General features: G+C 64.3%; 2 protein-coding genes across 7 annotated transcripts; one reads left to right on the forward strand and one right to left on the reverse strand.

Moving 5' to 3' along the window:
• Nucleotides 1-264: 264 nt before the first annotated feature.
• Nucleotides 265-10,181, forward strand: LOC135317123 (glycerol-3-phosphate acyltransferase 2, mitochondrial-like). 4 transcript variants are annotated; one of them, XM_064472833.1, is made up of 23 exons: nt 578-615; nt 1,324-1,418; nt 2,326-2,466; nt 2,689-2,802; nt 3,036-3,109; nt 4,357-4,467; nt 4,984-5,112; nt 6,038-6,137; nt 6,213-6,349; nt 6,510-6,609; nt 6,801-7,007; nt 7,119-7,229; nt 7,504-7,589; nt 7,681-7,799; nt 8,197-8,267; nt 8,364-8,628; nt 8,708-8,856; nt 8,982-9,059; nt 9,243-9,314; nt 9,401-9,521; nt 9,713-9,766; nt 9,892-9,947; nt 10,023-10,181. In XM_064472833.1, exons 4-23 carry the CDS (start codon nt 2,689-2,691, stop codon nt 10,137-10,139), a joined length of 2,271 nt encoding a protein of 756 aa, XP_064328903.1. In that variant the 5' UTR covers nt 578-615; nt 1,324-1,418; nt 2,326-2,466; the 3' UTR covers nt 10,140-10,181. The 4 variants fall into 4 exon arrangements, with proteins under 4 accessions (XP_064328901.1, XP_064328903.1, XP_064328900.1 ...); XM_064472831.1 differs by lacking the exon at nt 578-615 and adding an exon at nt 265-328 and having other exon boundaries at nt 8,982-9,314; XM_064472830.1 differs by having other exon boundaries at nt 8,982-9,314.
• Nucleotides 10,175-12,955, reverse strand: LOC135317125 (fumarylacetoacetate hydrolase domain-containing protein 2-like). Of its 3 annotated transcripts, none has more exons than XM_064472835.1 (8): nt 12,853-12,955; nt 11,541-11,732; nt 11,247-11,463; nt 11,110-11,169; nt 10,860-11,019; nt 10,592-10,700; nt 10,424-10,511; nt 10,175-10,336 (listed from the first exon to the last, which is right to left on the reverse strand). In XM_064472835.1, the coding sequence occupies exons 2-8, from the start codon at nt 11,723-11,725 to the stop codon at nt 10,274-10,276; spliced, it is 882 nt and encodes a 293-aa protein (XP_064328905.1). In that variant the 5' UTR covers nt 11,726-11,732; nt 12,853-12,955; the 3' UTR covers nt 10,175-10,273. The 3 variants fall into 3 exon arrangements, with proteins under 3 accessions (XP_064328905.1, XP_064328906.1, XP_064328907.1); XM_064472836.1 differs by having other exon boundaries at nt 11,541-11,883; nt 12,853-12,940; XM_064472837.1 differs by lacking the exon at nt 11,110-11,169.
• Between the last annotated feature and the right edge of the window lie 59 nt (nt 12,956-13,014).

Below are 13,014 nucleotides of genomic sequence, written 5' to 3' on the forward strand. Positions count from 1 at the left end.
AAGCCCCCGGGTATCGCAGCAGCCCCCCCCCCCGCTCTCCCTCCTCTTCCAAGGTGGGTTTTTTCTTATGTTTTCCCTTTTTCTTGCCTGTTCTCTCCCCCCCCCCCCCCCCCCTTTTCTTGTCTTTTTCTCCCCCTTATTATTTCCCCGACAGAGGACGATTAAGGGATAAAAGCTCTCAGCTGCGCTTGAGGGCAGGTCGGCAGGGCCAGCCCCCGGGGGGGGCACCGGCCCCGGCAGGCAGGTGAAAAACGGTCCCTTTTTTGGGGCGTTTTCAGGCAGATTCAGCCCATTTGGGCTCCCCACGGTTTCCTGCTGTTTCCTGGAGGTGTTGGAGGTTTGGGGTGGGGGGGGGGGGTGCGGGCCATGTCCCCGGGGGGGGGAGGGGGGTCCCAGTGCCACGGCGGGGTCCCAGGCCCCGGGGGGGGGGGTCCCAGGCCCCGGGTGGGGGGGGGCTAAAGGCGTCCCAGGCCCCGGGTGGGGGATCCCAGGCCCCGGGGGGGGGGGGGCTAAGGGGGTCCCAGGCCCCGGGGGGTCCCAGGCCCGGCCCAGGCCGCCCCTCACGCCGGACGCGCCCAGGGGCGGAGCGGGAGGGAGCGGCCGGGCCTGAGGCGGGTGAGAGAGGGGGGACGGGGCTGGGGGGCTGCCGGGGGTCACCCTCCCCCCCGAGATCCGGTGGGGTGTGTTACCCACCCCCCCCGGAGACCCTATAGCACCCGTGGGGTGTGTGACCCCCCCCAAACCGTGTGGGGCCCGTGTGTGACACATCTCCCCCCCAGGCCCTACGGGGTCCGTGGGGCCCGTGTGGGGTGTGTGACACCCCCCCCCAAGGCCCTATGGGGTGTGTGGGGCCCCCCCCCCCCAAGGCCCTGTGGGGTCCGTGGGGCCCATGTGGGGTGTGTGACACATCTCCCCCCCAGGCCCTACGGGGTCCGTGGGGCCTGTGTGGGGTGTGTGACACCCCCCCCAAGGCCCTATGGGGTGTGTGGGGCCCGTGTGGGGTGTCTGACACGCCCCTTCCTGAGACCCTGTAGCACCCGTGGGGTGTGTGACACCCCCCCCCCCAACCGTGTGGGGCCCGTGTGGGGTGTCTGACACCCCCCTCCCCGAGACCCTATGGCCCCGTGGGGTGTGTGACCCCCCGCAAACCGTGTGGGGCCCGTGTGGGGTGTGTGACACCCCCCTCCCCAAGGCCCTGTGGGGCGCGTGGGGCCCGTGTGGGGTGTGGTGCCTGTGGGGCCCATGGGGTGCCCTCTGCCAGCAGCTCCCTGTGAGCAACTGAAACCTTCCAAAATAAGCCTTTCTGCCGATTTCTGCCTTCAGTTCTCCAGGATCCTCAAGCACCCCCGGAGCCCCTTCTCCCCCCGGTTGAGGGACTGCCAGCGCTGTCCCCCCACCCGTGACAGCCAGTCCCGGAGGTACGTGACTCCCTGGGGACAAGGATGGGCACCCAGGGGATCCCCAAACAGGGGGGGAGGTGACCCCTTTCCCCCCACATCCTGAGCACCCCCTGGTAAATCTGGCCACAGCTTCATGCTGGCAGGGTTCCCGGTGGGTCCCAAACCTCGCTGGGGTTTCCTTCTCTCCCACCTTGTTTTTCCCCCACCCACCCAACATTTAAAACCAAATTGTTTTTCTTTTTTTCCCTCCTCTCTTTTTTGGGGGAATAAAATTCCTTAAAACTACCCCACAACAAAGGGAGGGTGTAGACATGGTGCAAAAGCCCCTGGTGCCTTTTTGCGGGGGGGTGTCTGTACAAGCAGCCCCTCTCCCAGCACTGGTGGGCAATGCCGGGTGCCCCCAGCCCGATTTTGGGGGGGCTGAGGCTGGCCAGGGGGTGGGGTCTCAGTGTTTCAGGGCAGGCTGTGCAGGCGCTGCGGGGTTTTCAGGTACAGATCAGCATCTCCTTGCCGGGGGGGAGGAGGGTGTGGGAGGGAGAAGTCAATTGTAGCAGCACAGGAGCTCGATTACGATGAATAAATTCTTTCCCCAAGGGTTTTTGGCGCGTTGGTTGCTGGGCTGGGGGTTTTTCCTGCCCCCTCCTCTCTTCTTGTGCTATAAACCATCTGTTTCCCTGCTAAGGAGCAGGTCCCTTCCCTGCAAAGGCCTGAAGTGGGGAGAAGGGCTTGGTGCCCACCCCCCAGCACCCTGTGGGTCCCACCCGGCGTCGCCCCATTGTCCCACGGCTCTGGTTATGGTGGTGGAAGGGTCTCCCGCTTGCTGCCAGCCTTGGTTGCTGCAGGCGGGATGGGGACGATGGGTCTGGGATCTCCCTGCGTGCCCCCCCCAGCTCTCACTGACCCCCTTTTGCCCATGTTCCCCCAGCTGAGCTCCACAGACGCGTCTCCAAGGGCTCATACCTGCGCAGAGCCTGCTGCCCGAGCACCCCAGGGTGCTGATCCCAGCCGTCTGGATCCCCTCTGGTGACAGCAGCAGGGGAGCGAAGGCGACTCCTTGACCGCAGAGGTGGGCCACGTCCCCTCGGGGGTGGGGGAAACCAGCTTGAGTCTCCCCTTGGTGGCTGCCCCTTCGATCCCAGATAAGTCTGCTTTATTTCTCCCCAGTTACAGGACTTTTCCCTACAGTGCGAGCGCATTTTGGGGAGCGTTTGCCAACAGTTGGCATTTCCAGGGCAAGCAGGGTTTGTGCCATCCCTCCCTCCTCCCCGTCTGTCTTTTCCCTCCTCAGATGAAAGCCTGGATCTGCGATTCGGAGCAGAAACTGGAAATTTTCATCCCTTTTCTGGGCAAATCCCGTCCATTCTTGGGGCGTTGCTGTCAGACCTGCACCCCAAAGAGCTGGGTAAGAGTGTGGCCCTGGAAACTCTGGGCTTCGCAGAGCTGCCTGGGAAAGGGAGTTTGGGATCGCAGGATGCTGGCGAAGAGGACGAGCCCCATCCGAAGGGTCTCATGTGCCCGGCAGGAGGGCAGGAGTGGGGCAGGCACAGCCGAAAACCTCCCCACCTCTCCGAGCTCTCCTCCTTCAAAGGCAGACCCGCTGCTGCCATAAGAGCCGACCCCGCTTTCTCCTTCCAGGATGATTTCTACTACAAGCAGGTCTCATCTATCAGGCTCCGCAACACCATCCGCGTGACGGAGGAGGACACACGGTGAGGACAGGATGACCTCTGTGTTAGGGAACGCTGGGCAAACCACTCTTTTTTTCCCCCCCCAGGTTTTATTCTCCCTTTTGTCTGAATCCCTTCCCCTGCTGCACAGGTGTGTGGGGCTGCCTCCCACCATCCTTGCCCCTGATTAGTCCAAGAAGGAGTTATGTTCATTGTATTTTGAAAGGCTGGAAGCTGCATCTCCAAGCGCGGAGCACTAACAACAGCAGAGGGGAGAGGGCTTGGCCTCTTCCTCTGGCTCCTGTCACGCTCGGGCTGGAGGAGAAGTCGGCCACAGAGTTTGGGGTTGTTTCTTTTTTTAAACAAAACTTGGTATCTTGATGCTGTTGGGAAGAGCTTGGCAGGGGGACTGGGGGTGTTTTCGTTCTCTCTGGCTTCGGCACAAGGACAAGCTCACGCACGCAGCGCTTGGAGCCAGCCTGGCTCCCGGGCCCTGGGGAGAGGCTAAACGGCCTCTTCCCCAACCCCTCCTGCTCTTCCTGCTCCCCACGGGCCCTAACTCCAGACCTCCAGCTGGTGTCAACCAGCCTTTTCCTCCAGTTGAGGAGCTGACATGGAGCCCAGGAGCCATTTCCTTGCCAAATGTGTGATATATTTTTTTGTTCCGGAGGTGCTGGATTCCTTCGGTTCCTCTCCCCTTTCAGAGCAGTCCCTGGTGGCTTAGCAATTTTGCGCTGTATTTTTCCAAATCGGGTCATTATACTCCATTCAGCTTGAAATATCCCAGCTCCAGCTTTCAAACTATTTGAATAATTCATCTCCACTCGCAGCGACTCAGGAGTTGTGGGATGGCTAAAAGGAGCCCGGTGATGGGTGGCTGAGATCACGAGCGGAACAGTGAAGGCCTGAAGCTCCCGTGTTCCTCTCCGACCACCTGCAGCACTTTTGCTGGGTCTCTGCACACTCTATGATACCTAAAACCTCACTTACATCCCTTTCGGGTGCCGCCTAGCTCTGATTTGGGGACAGATTTGGAAAAGACCCTGATTTGCCACCTCTGCAGCATCCCCTGTGTGTTTCTAGCAATTGCAGGTTTCCTTCCAGTGCAGGGAGCGATGCTGCAAGGACCAGGGTGGCCAGGAGCATCGCTCTGCTGGTGCCTCCATTTTCCCAGCTGTAAAACAGGCAGAAAAAAACTCAGATCCTTGCAAAGAGCCAGTTTGAGGGAGGGTGAGCGCCCTGGAAACGCCTCTAACCACTGGGACATCGCTTTCTGTCTGCCTGCCCAGGTACCGGGGCTGGCTGGTCCGAAGGGTCTGTGGTTTCCTCGCTGTCTGGGAGTGGAAGATTCCTGCTGACACCCCTAGAGACCTCCCCGCGAGGATCTGCCGCAATAGGAGGTAGGTGGGAGCAGCCGGAGGGGCTCTCCGGGGTCCCCTACAACCCTTGCAGGACCCAGGTCCTGCAGCCTCGTCTCCCACTGCTCCGGGATCCCATTCGGTCACCGGAGCGAGGGGTGCGCTCCTCTGCTCCCGGCAGACGGAGATTTGCCAGCTCCTCCTCGCCGCTGCGCCCTTCCCGCAAGCTCACCCCGAGGAAGGGGCTTTGCAGCCGCTCCCCCTGCGCTCGGCACCCCCGAAAGGGGCCGGCGCACCCGTTTGGCGGGGAACTGGCTCACCCGACTCTGGGCTCTGCCCCGGGACACAGCCAAGGCTCTCCCGGTCTCGCTCCATCCCGAGCACGTGGTGCCTGGGGTGACGTGGCCTTGTCAGGCAACTGTCACCTAAGCCGTCGCCGGCGCTAATTACGCCGCAGGAGGCTGGCAGCCAGCACGCTGTAATTAACTGTGATGCAGAGTGCTTCGTAACCCCTTGCTCTGCCTCCCGCTTCCCACCTCCTCCCCGTCCCCTTCGCAGGGTGCGGGATGTTGCTACCGGCCGGTCCCGTGGCTTGAGAGGGGACAGCGAGTCCCACCAGCGGTGGAAGGAGAAAGTACTCGAGATCCTGGCTGAAATCCAGGCCCCGCTCTCCCCTCTGCTGCTGAGGTCTGCGCTCCCTGTCTGGGGAGGGTTGTGGGTGCGGGTCCCCCTTGACGGGCATCTCCCACCTCCTCCCGGAGAGATCCCAGTTCCTGGCTGGGGTGTTCCCAGTGCCTCTCCACTGCTCCGGGTCACTCACGCTCTCAATTTGTGCATTAAACCCCAAAGGATGCACTTTGAGCGGTGGCTCGGTGCCTTGCTCCCACGAGCCACCCTTCGGGGGGTGGCACGTGGACCCTTCGGGGGACACGTGTGCAGAGAGCCCAGGGTCGCGCCAGCAGGGCAGGCAGCACTTGGGGTGGCCCGTGCAGCTCCCTGGTGATATTTTCCCCCAATTCCTTCCAGGGAGCTGGAATCTGACACGGGAGTGGAGAAGGGAGGGAGGAAAAAAAAAAACCACTGTGAGGATGGAAATCAAAGCGAAAGGGAACTTTTCCTTTCTCTCCCCCCCTCTCTCGCTCACCCCTTTTCTTTTTTACCTCCTGTCATTGAGAAATTGGCAATTAAAGGTTGCATTGTAGCCTAATTGCTTGTCTGATTGAGCTGTAATAAAAGAACCCTCTGAGCAGTCTGAAGTATTTAAAAGGAAGAAACTACCCAGGGGATAAAAGCATTCGGATCCTTCCCGTAAACAGCGTGCGGGAGGATGGGGAGATGGAGGGGTAATTGACTTCGGCTTTTGTTGCCGGGGGAGAAGGGGGTGGTCTTGTCACATCCAGCCTTCAATGTTTTAACTTAATTTATAATAAAGCTGTTTATTTGCTTTACGGGAGCCGAGAACTGACATTTTGGGCTGAGCTGTCTCATGCAACCCCCTTTGCTGCCTGGATGGGGAAACTGAGGCGGGGAAGGGTGGTGTGGATAAGGTCTCTGGGGGTCTGGGGGCAGCCATGGCCCCTGCGGGGTTGCTCACTCGCTTGTTTTCCTGCAGGCTATGCAACTGGGCTCTGCTGAAGCTCCTGAACCACCTTTTCTTCAGCGTGCAGCTCCACCAAGGGCAGCTGGAGATGGTGCTGAAGGCCGCCAGAACGGTAGGAAGGCCGGGGAGCTGCTCTCAGCCCTGCACCTCGCTGCCAGGCGCTGAGCCCTGCCCGCCTGCCTTGCAGCCCGACGTGCCGCTGGTTTTCCTCTCGACGCACAAATCCCAGCTGGACGGGCTGCTCCTCTCCTCCCTCCTCTTCTCGCAGGGGCTGGGGGTGCCCAGGGTGACGGTGGGCAGCCAGCTCTGCAGCCCCCGCCTCCGGTAAGGCACGGCCGACGCCTGCTCGAGCCCGACCCGCGGCCAGGCCCTTGCGTATGGAAGAGGGAATTGCACTTGCAATGCCCCTGAGCCGGTGTGGGAAATGGGGGAGAACACGGCCCCATGCAAGGTGGGCACCCATGGTGTCTCCTTTCCCCCGCAGAGCCTTGCTCAGCCGCCTGGGAGGGATTTTCCTGCCTTCGAGGATGGTGCAGATGCTGAGTGACTGGGACGAAGAGCTCCCAGGAGCTGTCCTGGCTGCGGTAGGTCCATCCCAGGGTGCCGGGAGGGACAAAACATCCCTCCAAGTGCCGAAAGCACTCGGCAAAGGCATCTGGGGTGTCTCTGCCATGGGTTGGCCAAGCCTTTCAGCTATATGATGGATGCTGGCGGCTCTGGTGCATCCCCGGGGTGCTGCTGGTACCCCCCAGCCTCACCCCGTCTCCCCCACCAGTACGTTGAGGAGGTGCTGAGGAGCCGTCAGCCTCTGCTCATCTTCCTGGAAGAGCCCTCCGTCACCCAGTGCCTCTCTGCCCCTGCCTGGGAGTGGCTGGCCCTGGTGTATCAAGCCATGCGGGACGGCGCCATCCGCGACGTCATCCTGGTCCCTGTGGGCATCGCCTACGACGTGGCCCCCGGTGGTTTGCGCCAGCGAGGAGCGGTGAGAGGTTTTGCCGGTGCGGGGGCAGCACCCACATCGCCGGGTGTGTCCCCCGAGGAGCGGCGTTCGTCTCCGTCGCCCCGTTAATGCTTTGGTCCCCTCTCCTTCCAGCGCGGCGCTCGGCCGCTCGGCATCGGCGCCTGTCTCTGGGCAGCGTGCCGGGCCCTGTGCCGAATCCGCGGGTGCGCCCGGGTAGACTTCGCCCAGCCATACTCCTTACAGGTATGGTAATGGGCTGTCCAGCCCCGGGCTCCTGGCTGGATCCGTCTCGGGCCCCGGAGGAGGGTTTATTGCCGTGATGTTTGTTGCCATCTCAGCCCCTGTGGGTTGGACGTGGGGGGTTTGGGGTGGCTGGAGGGGATGCAGTGTTCTTTGGGGGAGCCGGTGCTGGGGCAATGGGGCAGCACTCGGGGGGGCCCTCGGGACCCAAGGGATCAAGTCAGCTTGTTGGCGCCGAGAGCTGTGAGCACTGACAGGCTCCTTTTGTCCTTCCCAGGAGTTTGCAGCCCAAAACCTCACCAGGCAGAGCTGCAAGGGGGAGCTGCTGGAGGAGCTGCTGCTGCCCACCATCCTCGGCAGGAGGTAAGCAGGAGCCGAGCCTCAGGGCAGCATCTCACCTCCAACGTCAGCTCCCAGCCCCACTTTCTCACCCCTCTCGCCCCGTTTTCTCCAGCCCCAGCCAGCTGGATGGCAAGAAGGCAGAGATTTGGGGTCCTGGCCCCACAACGGCCGCCGGCTTGGAGGCAGAAGAGGAAATGTTGGTGACCAAGCTGGGCCTGCACTCCCTGAGCGGTGAGGGGTCTGCTGGGGCAGGCAGGAGCCTGTGGCCCACCCGTCTGCCCGTCCATGCAGGGCTGCGGGTCAGCCGCGCTCATCCAGCCCTGCCAAGTCACGCCTTGTGATGGCCTCCCCGTGCTTGCGCCGGCGCGGAGGTGGTTGTGCCGTTACCGGTGGTTTCGGGGTGCTGCAGGGATGCAGCCGGCAGGGTGACGGCTGCCTGGCAGCCTGTGTTCCCCGGCTGGAAATGGAGAGCATAAACAGCCGGGGGCTGGCAGGGGGGCAGAGCAGCCCAGCACCTGCTGGGTGACATCCCTTGGGTCACCACCGCTGCCCTCCCTTCCCTTCGGGCTCGGGGCGGGGGGCTGATCCCCTCAGCCACGGCTAACGAGAGCCTCTCGCTGCCTTGCAGACGGCGTTGCCTGCTCCGCCATCATGGCTGTGGGGATCACGTCCACGCTGCTGCTGCACAAGCACCGGGAGGTGAGACAAGGAGGTGTCCATGTCTCTTCCTTTAGGAGCAAGGCTTTCAGAGCCGCCCCCCATGTAGGGAGCCAGCTCACCCTCCTCTTCCTCCAGGGCGTCTTCTTCTCCCAGCTGATGCTGGACTTTGCCTGGCTGCTGGAGGAGATCCTGCTGCGCCAGCGCGACGTGGGCTTCTCAGGGCAGCTCCGTGTTCTGGTGCAGCACAGCCTCCTCCTGCTTGAATCCCACCTCACCCTCTACCACCTCTCCCCTCTTGGTGACATCCTGGTGGTCCCCAGGGTCTCGGCGGAGGCCCTGAGTGAGCTGGGCCACCACAGTGCTGCCCTCCTGCCCGTCTTTGCCAGCGAGGCGGTGGGAGGTGAGGAGCGAGGTGTGGGGGTCGGTGACACGAGGGATCAGTGACGCTGTGGGAATTGGTGACACCACTTTCCCGCCAGCCTGCGCCATCCTCGCCTTGCTGATGGACATGCTGCCTTTCCTGGAGACGACCGTCAGAGCCTCCGGCATCGTGTTCAGCCACGACGAGCTGTACCACGAGACCCTGGAGCTGCTCCTGCTGCTGCCCCCAAACCTGCTGGGGTTCCAGGTAGGGGCTGGCGGCACGGGGTGGCACTGCCATCGCGTGGAAGCGGCCTGTCACCGCTGCCTGTGCGGCTGCCGGGAGGTCTGGCTCCCTGCCAGCCCTTTCCCTACTCTCCTCCTCTCCCTCAGCCCTGCCAGTCGCTCGACTTGCAGAGCCTGGACATCGTGGACAAGCTCATCCTCTGCGGGCTGCTGGAGGCTGAGGAGGTGGGTGCTTCCTGGGACCCCCTCCCCATGCTGGGGACGGCTGGCTCAGCCCTTACTGCAGCCTCCCGTCCTGGCTGGGAAGGCACTGGGGTCCCCGTGGGGTGGAACTGGAGGCCCCCACACGTGGCTTGGCTGGAGAGCGAGTGCTCAGACTGTGACTTGGCCCTGTGGCCCTTCCACAAGGGTTCGCACTGGGTGACGATGGACTTCAGTGACAGCGATAGCGAGGATCAGGTCCCCAGGCGCTACTTCAAGGTACTCGGGGTGTCCCCTGACTTGCCCTGGCTGCCTCTGTGGCAGGGTGAGGACGGTCTCACCGAACTCCGGCTTCCCCCGTCCAGCTCAAGGAGCCCCAGGGCTCGCCCGGCTTCCTCCTCTTCCTCTGCCGGCTCCTGAGCCCCATGCTGAGGACCTACGCCAGAGCTGTGGCTTTCCTGGACCACCCCAGCTGGCCCCAGCCCGGTAGGACCCCCACAGGGTGGGCGACTGCTTCTCCACCCACACCAGCCCCACTTGGCTCTTGGGGAAACTGAGGCACGGCTGCATCTCCCTTGCAGCCCTGGCTCCGCGCCAGGAGGGGGGAGAGGGGCTGTGCCCACCCTGGGAGCTGGGGGCGCTGGGGTTTGACCCCCTCCCTCTCTCCCCAACCCCAGAGGCAGCCTGCGGTGAGGCGCTGCTGCAATTCCTGGCCGAGGAGGATGGTTTCGGTGAGTCTGGGGTGGGGGATGCAGGGGGCATCCCTCCTGCGTTGGGGTCAGCACCCCCAAAGCCAGGCTAGGGGTGCCTGGAGGGTGGGATGCAGGCGCTCCCTCAGGGATCTCTCTCCCTCCAGAGCACCCGAGCAGGAGCGTAGCCCTGAGCTCTCTGCAGACCTTCAAGGAGATGGGGGTAAGTGTGACTGAGGCTCTGCCAGCACCCCCTGACCTCGAGCTGCCCCCCTGTGACCCTCCTCTCCCTCCCCAGGTGCTGGAGGAGGTGCAGACCCCCGCCGGCCCCCTGCTCCACCTCGGCCAGCCTTTCCAATCCAGTGAGAGCCGGAAGAAGCTGGAAACCTTCATCCAGCGCTTTGCCCTGCCATGAGCACCGTCGCGGCCGCCAATAAACCTGGGAGCAGGTACCGGACCTGGCTCGTGGATTTATTTTGAACCCCCGTGGGGTGGGGAAGGCAGCCCCATCGCGATGGGGGACAGGGGGGAGATTTGGCCTCTCCGTCTTCACACCACCTTGTTGCAGATGGCACCCAGCTCCTCGATCTCGCACCGCACCTCGTCTCCTCTCTGTGAGGGGCAGGGAGACGGTGGCCGCCCCCCACTTGCCTTGGCCCTTTTTTGAGGCCCTGCCCCCCCCCCCCCCCTTTTCCTCACCTTAAGAAACACCGGGGGTTTCCGGAAAAACCCGACCCCGGCGGGGGTTCCGGTCAGCAGGATGTCCCCGGGGACCAGTGTGACAAAGCTGGGGGGGGAAGGGGAAGCGTCAGCCACGGGTCCCCCCCGACTCCCTGGGGAAGCAGTGCCAGTGCTGCCGGCACCTACCGGGACACCCAGGCGATGAGCTGGGGCAGCCTGAAGATGAGGTGGCTGGTGCTGCTGTCCTGCATCGGACGCCCATTGACGCTGCAGCGGATGCTCAGGTTGTGGACGTCTGCGGGGACAGGGGGGGATGCGTCATGCCGGGAGGGGATGTGGGGATAGCGCTGCGGGGACCCCCCTCCCCCGACTTCGGGAAAAGGATGCTTCTGGGCAAATTCGGTGCCCGCTGCCTCCTGTGTTAGCCGGGAACAAGTCCCCGTCCTGTCCCCACCTGCCACCGCGTCCTTGGTGACAAGAGCCGGCCCCAGGGGACAGAAGGTGTCGAAGGTTTTCCCCAGCAGCCACTGCCTCCCGTTCCTCAGCTGCCAGTCCCGCGCGCTGACGTCGTTGGCCACCGTGAAGCCCACCACGTGTTCCATGGCTGATGACTCCTTTCGGGGAGGGGGGGTGACAACGGGGACTTGCTTAATGGAGGGGGACCTTGCGCAGATCCCCCCTGGATGCGAGGTGGGGGACGGTACCTCGATGTGCCGCCCCTTCTTGCCGATGACGGCGGCCAGCTCCACCTCCCAGTCCACCTCCTGTGGGGAGAGAACGGGGCGCTTGGAGGGGCCGGAGGCTGGGGCGGGGGGTGCGAGGGGGCGGCGGGGGTACTCACGCTGCTCTCCTCGGGGTGCACGATGTCATCGAAAGGCCCGATGATGGCGCTGGGGAACTTGTTGAAGATGATGGGTTCCTTGGGGACCTTCGCGTTCTGCTCCAGGCAGTGGTCGCGGTAGTTGAGCCCGACGCAGATCACCTTCTCGGGGTCCCCAACGGGCGCCAGGAGCCGCACGCTGTCCCGCGGCAGCCGCTGCCGGCCTGACTCCAGCGCCCTGCGGGGGCGGCCGGGGCTCAGCGCTGGGGCCCCGTGCGGCGGCGGTGCCGGCGGTGCCGGGGCGATGGCACCCACCTTTGGGCGGCGGCGAGGCCGTGCTGGCCGCTCTCGAGGAAGGCGCGCATGGAGCGGGGCAGCGCCGGCTCGGCCACGCTCAGGTCCACCACGCTCCCCCCGGCCGCCTCCTCCAGCCCCAGGCGGGCTTCGCCCCCTGCGGCCCCCCGGAACCGCACCAGCCGCATGGCCCCGGGCAGGCGCATCCCTCACCTGCGGGCGCCGCGGGCCAGATCCTCAGGATCCTGCACCGAGTGGATCCTGGCCCTGGCCCCCACGCTGGGGTGCTTGGGGATGGGGGCTTTGCTTCCCCCCCCCCCCCCCCCCCCAGCTGGATCCCTGTGGAGGGGGGAAGGGGCAGATCCTGGCACAGGAGGGGCCTGGAGTGAGGGGCGATCCCAGCACCAGGGGCCTTGGTGAAGATGGAGTAGATTCCCCAGGGAGGGGAGCAGATCCCAGCATGGGACAGATCAGGAGGGGAGCAGACCCTAGTAAGGGAAGCCTGGGGACAGTAGATCCCTCTGGGGGGTGGGGGGGGAGCAGGTCCCCAGTACAGTAGCAAAACCCTCCCAGGGTGGGGAATGGATTCTAGCATGGGAGGGATCCTGGAGAGAGCTGGGATCTCCCAGCACCCCAGGTGAGGGGGAGAAGATCACCTGATCCCGCACAGCCCCACTCCTGAGGGATCCCTCCCCCCGATCCCACACAGCCATAGCCCTGTGGGATCCCCCTGCTCCTGCACAGTGGGGATCCCTGGAGGGTTCCCTCCCATGGTCCTGCACAGTCCCAGTCCTGGGGTTCCCCGCCACGATCCCACAGTCCTGATCCCAAGGATCCCCCCAGTCCCAGGGGATCCCTCCTGATCCCACACCGCTGCAATCCCAGAGGATAGCCCCCACCCAATACTGTCACCCAATGCCAAGAGATCCCCCCCTGCTCCCACTCAGCCTGATCCCAGGGATCCCCCTGATCCTGCACAACTCCAGACCTGCCGGATCTTCCCCCCACCCCAATCCCGCTTAGCCCGATCCCAGGGAATCCCCCCTGATCCTGCACAGCCCAAATCCCAGCGGATCCCCCCTCCAATCCCAATCCCGGGGGATTCCCCCCGATCCCAGGGGATCCCCTCCCCCCAGTCCCACCCCCCCGGTCTCGGGGGATCCCCCCCCGATCTCAGGGACACCCCCCCCATCCTGCACAGTGCCGATTCCAGGGGATCCCCCCCAATCCTGCCCCGATCCCGCCGTGCCCGGGGGTGGGGGGCGGGGCGCGGACAGGGGATTCCCCGATCCCGGGGGGGGGGGGGGGCACAGGGGATCTCGGTGCAACCTACGTCACGTGCCGCGTCAGCCCCCCTCTCGGCACGCGCCGACCCCGCGCCACCCGCGTGAAGGTCCCCGCGCCGAGTCCCCGTCCCTCCCTCGGGCCGACCAATGAGAGCGCGGCGGAGGCGGGGCCTCGCCCGGCCGCGCCGCCAATGAGAGCCGGCGGCGTC

Source organism: Phalacrocorax carbo, chromosome 24 (assembly GCF_963921805.1).
Source record: "Phalacrocorax carbo chromosome 24, bPhaCar2.1, whole genome shotgun sequence".
NCBI classification, from domain to species: domain Eukaryota; kingdom Metazoa; phylum Chordata; class Aves; order Suliformes; family Phalacrocoracidae; genus Phalacrocorax; species Phalacrocorax carbo.

Coding starts and splice junctions, on each gene's coding strand:
- LOC135317123 (XM_064472831.1), top strand. CDS start 2,689: ATGAAAGCCTGGATCTGCGATTCGGAGCAGAAACTGGAAATTTTCATC. Junction 2,803..3,035: donor CCTGCACCCCAAAGAGCTGG/GTAAGAGTGTGG, acceptor TTCTCCTTCCAG/GATGATTTCTACTACAAGCA. Junction 5,113..6,037: donor CTCTCCCCTCTGCTGCTGAG/GTCTGCGCTCCC, acceptor GTTTTCCTGCAG/GCTATGCAACTGGGCTCTGC.
- LOC135317125 (XM_064472835.1), bottom strand. CDS start 11,725: ATGCGCCTGCCCGGGGCCATGCGGCTGGTGCGGTTCCGGGGGGCCGCA. Junction 10,512..10,591: donor CTCATCGCCTGGGTGTCCCG/GTAGGTGCCGGC, acceptor TTCCCCCCCCAG/CTTTGTCACACTGGTCCCCG. Junction 10,337..10,423: donor AACCCCCGGTGTTTCTTAAG/GTGAGGAAAAGG, acceptor TGCCCCTCACAG/AGAGGAGACGAGGTGCGGTG.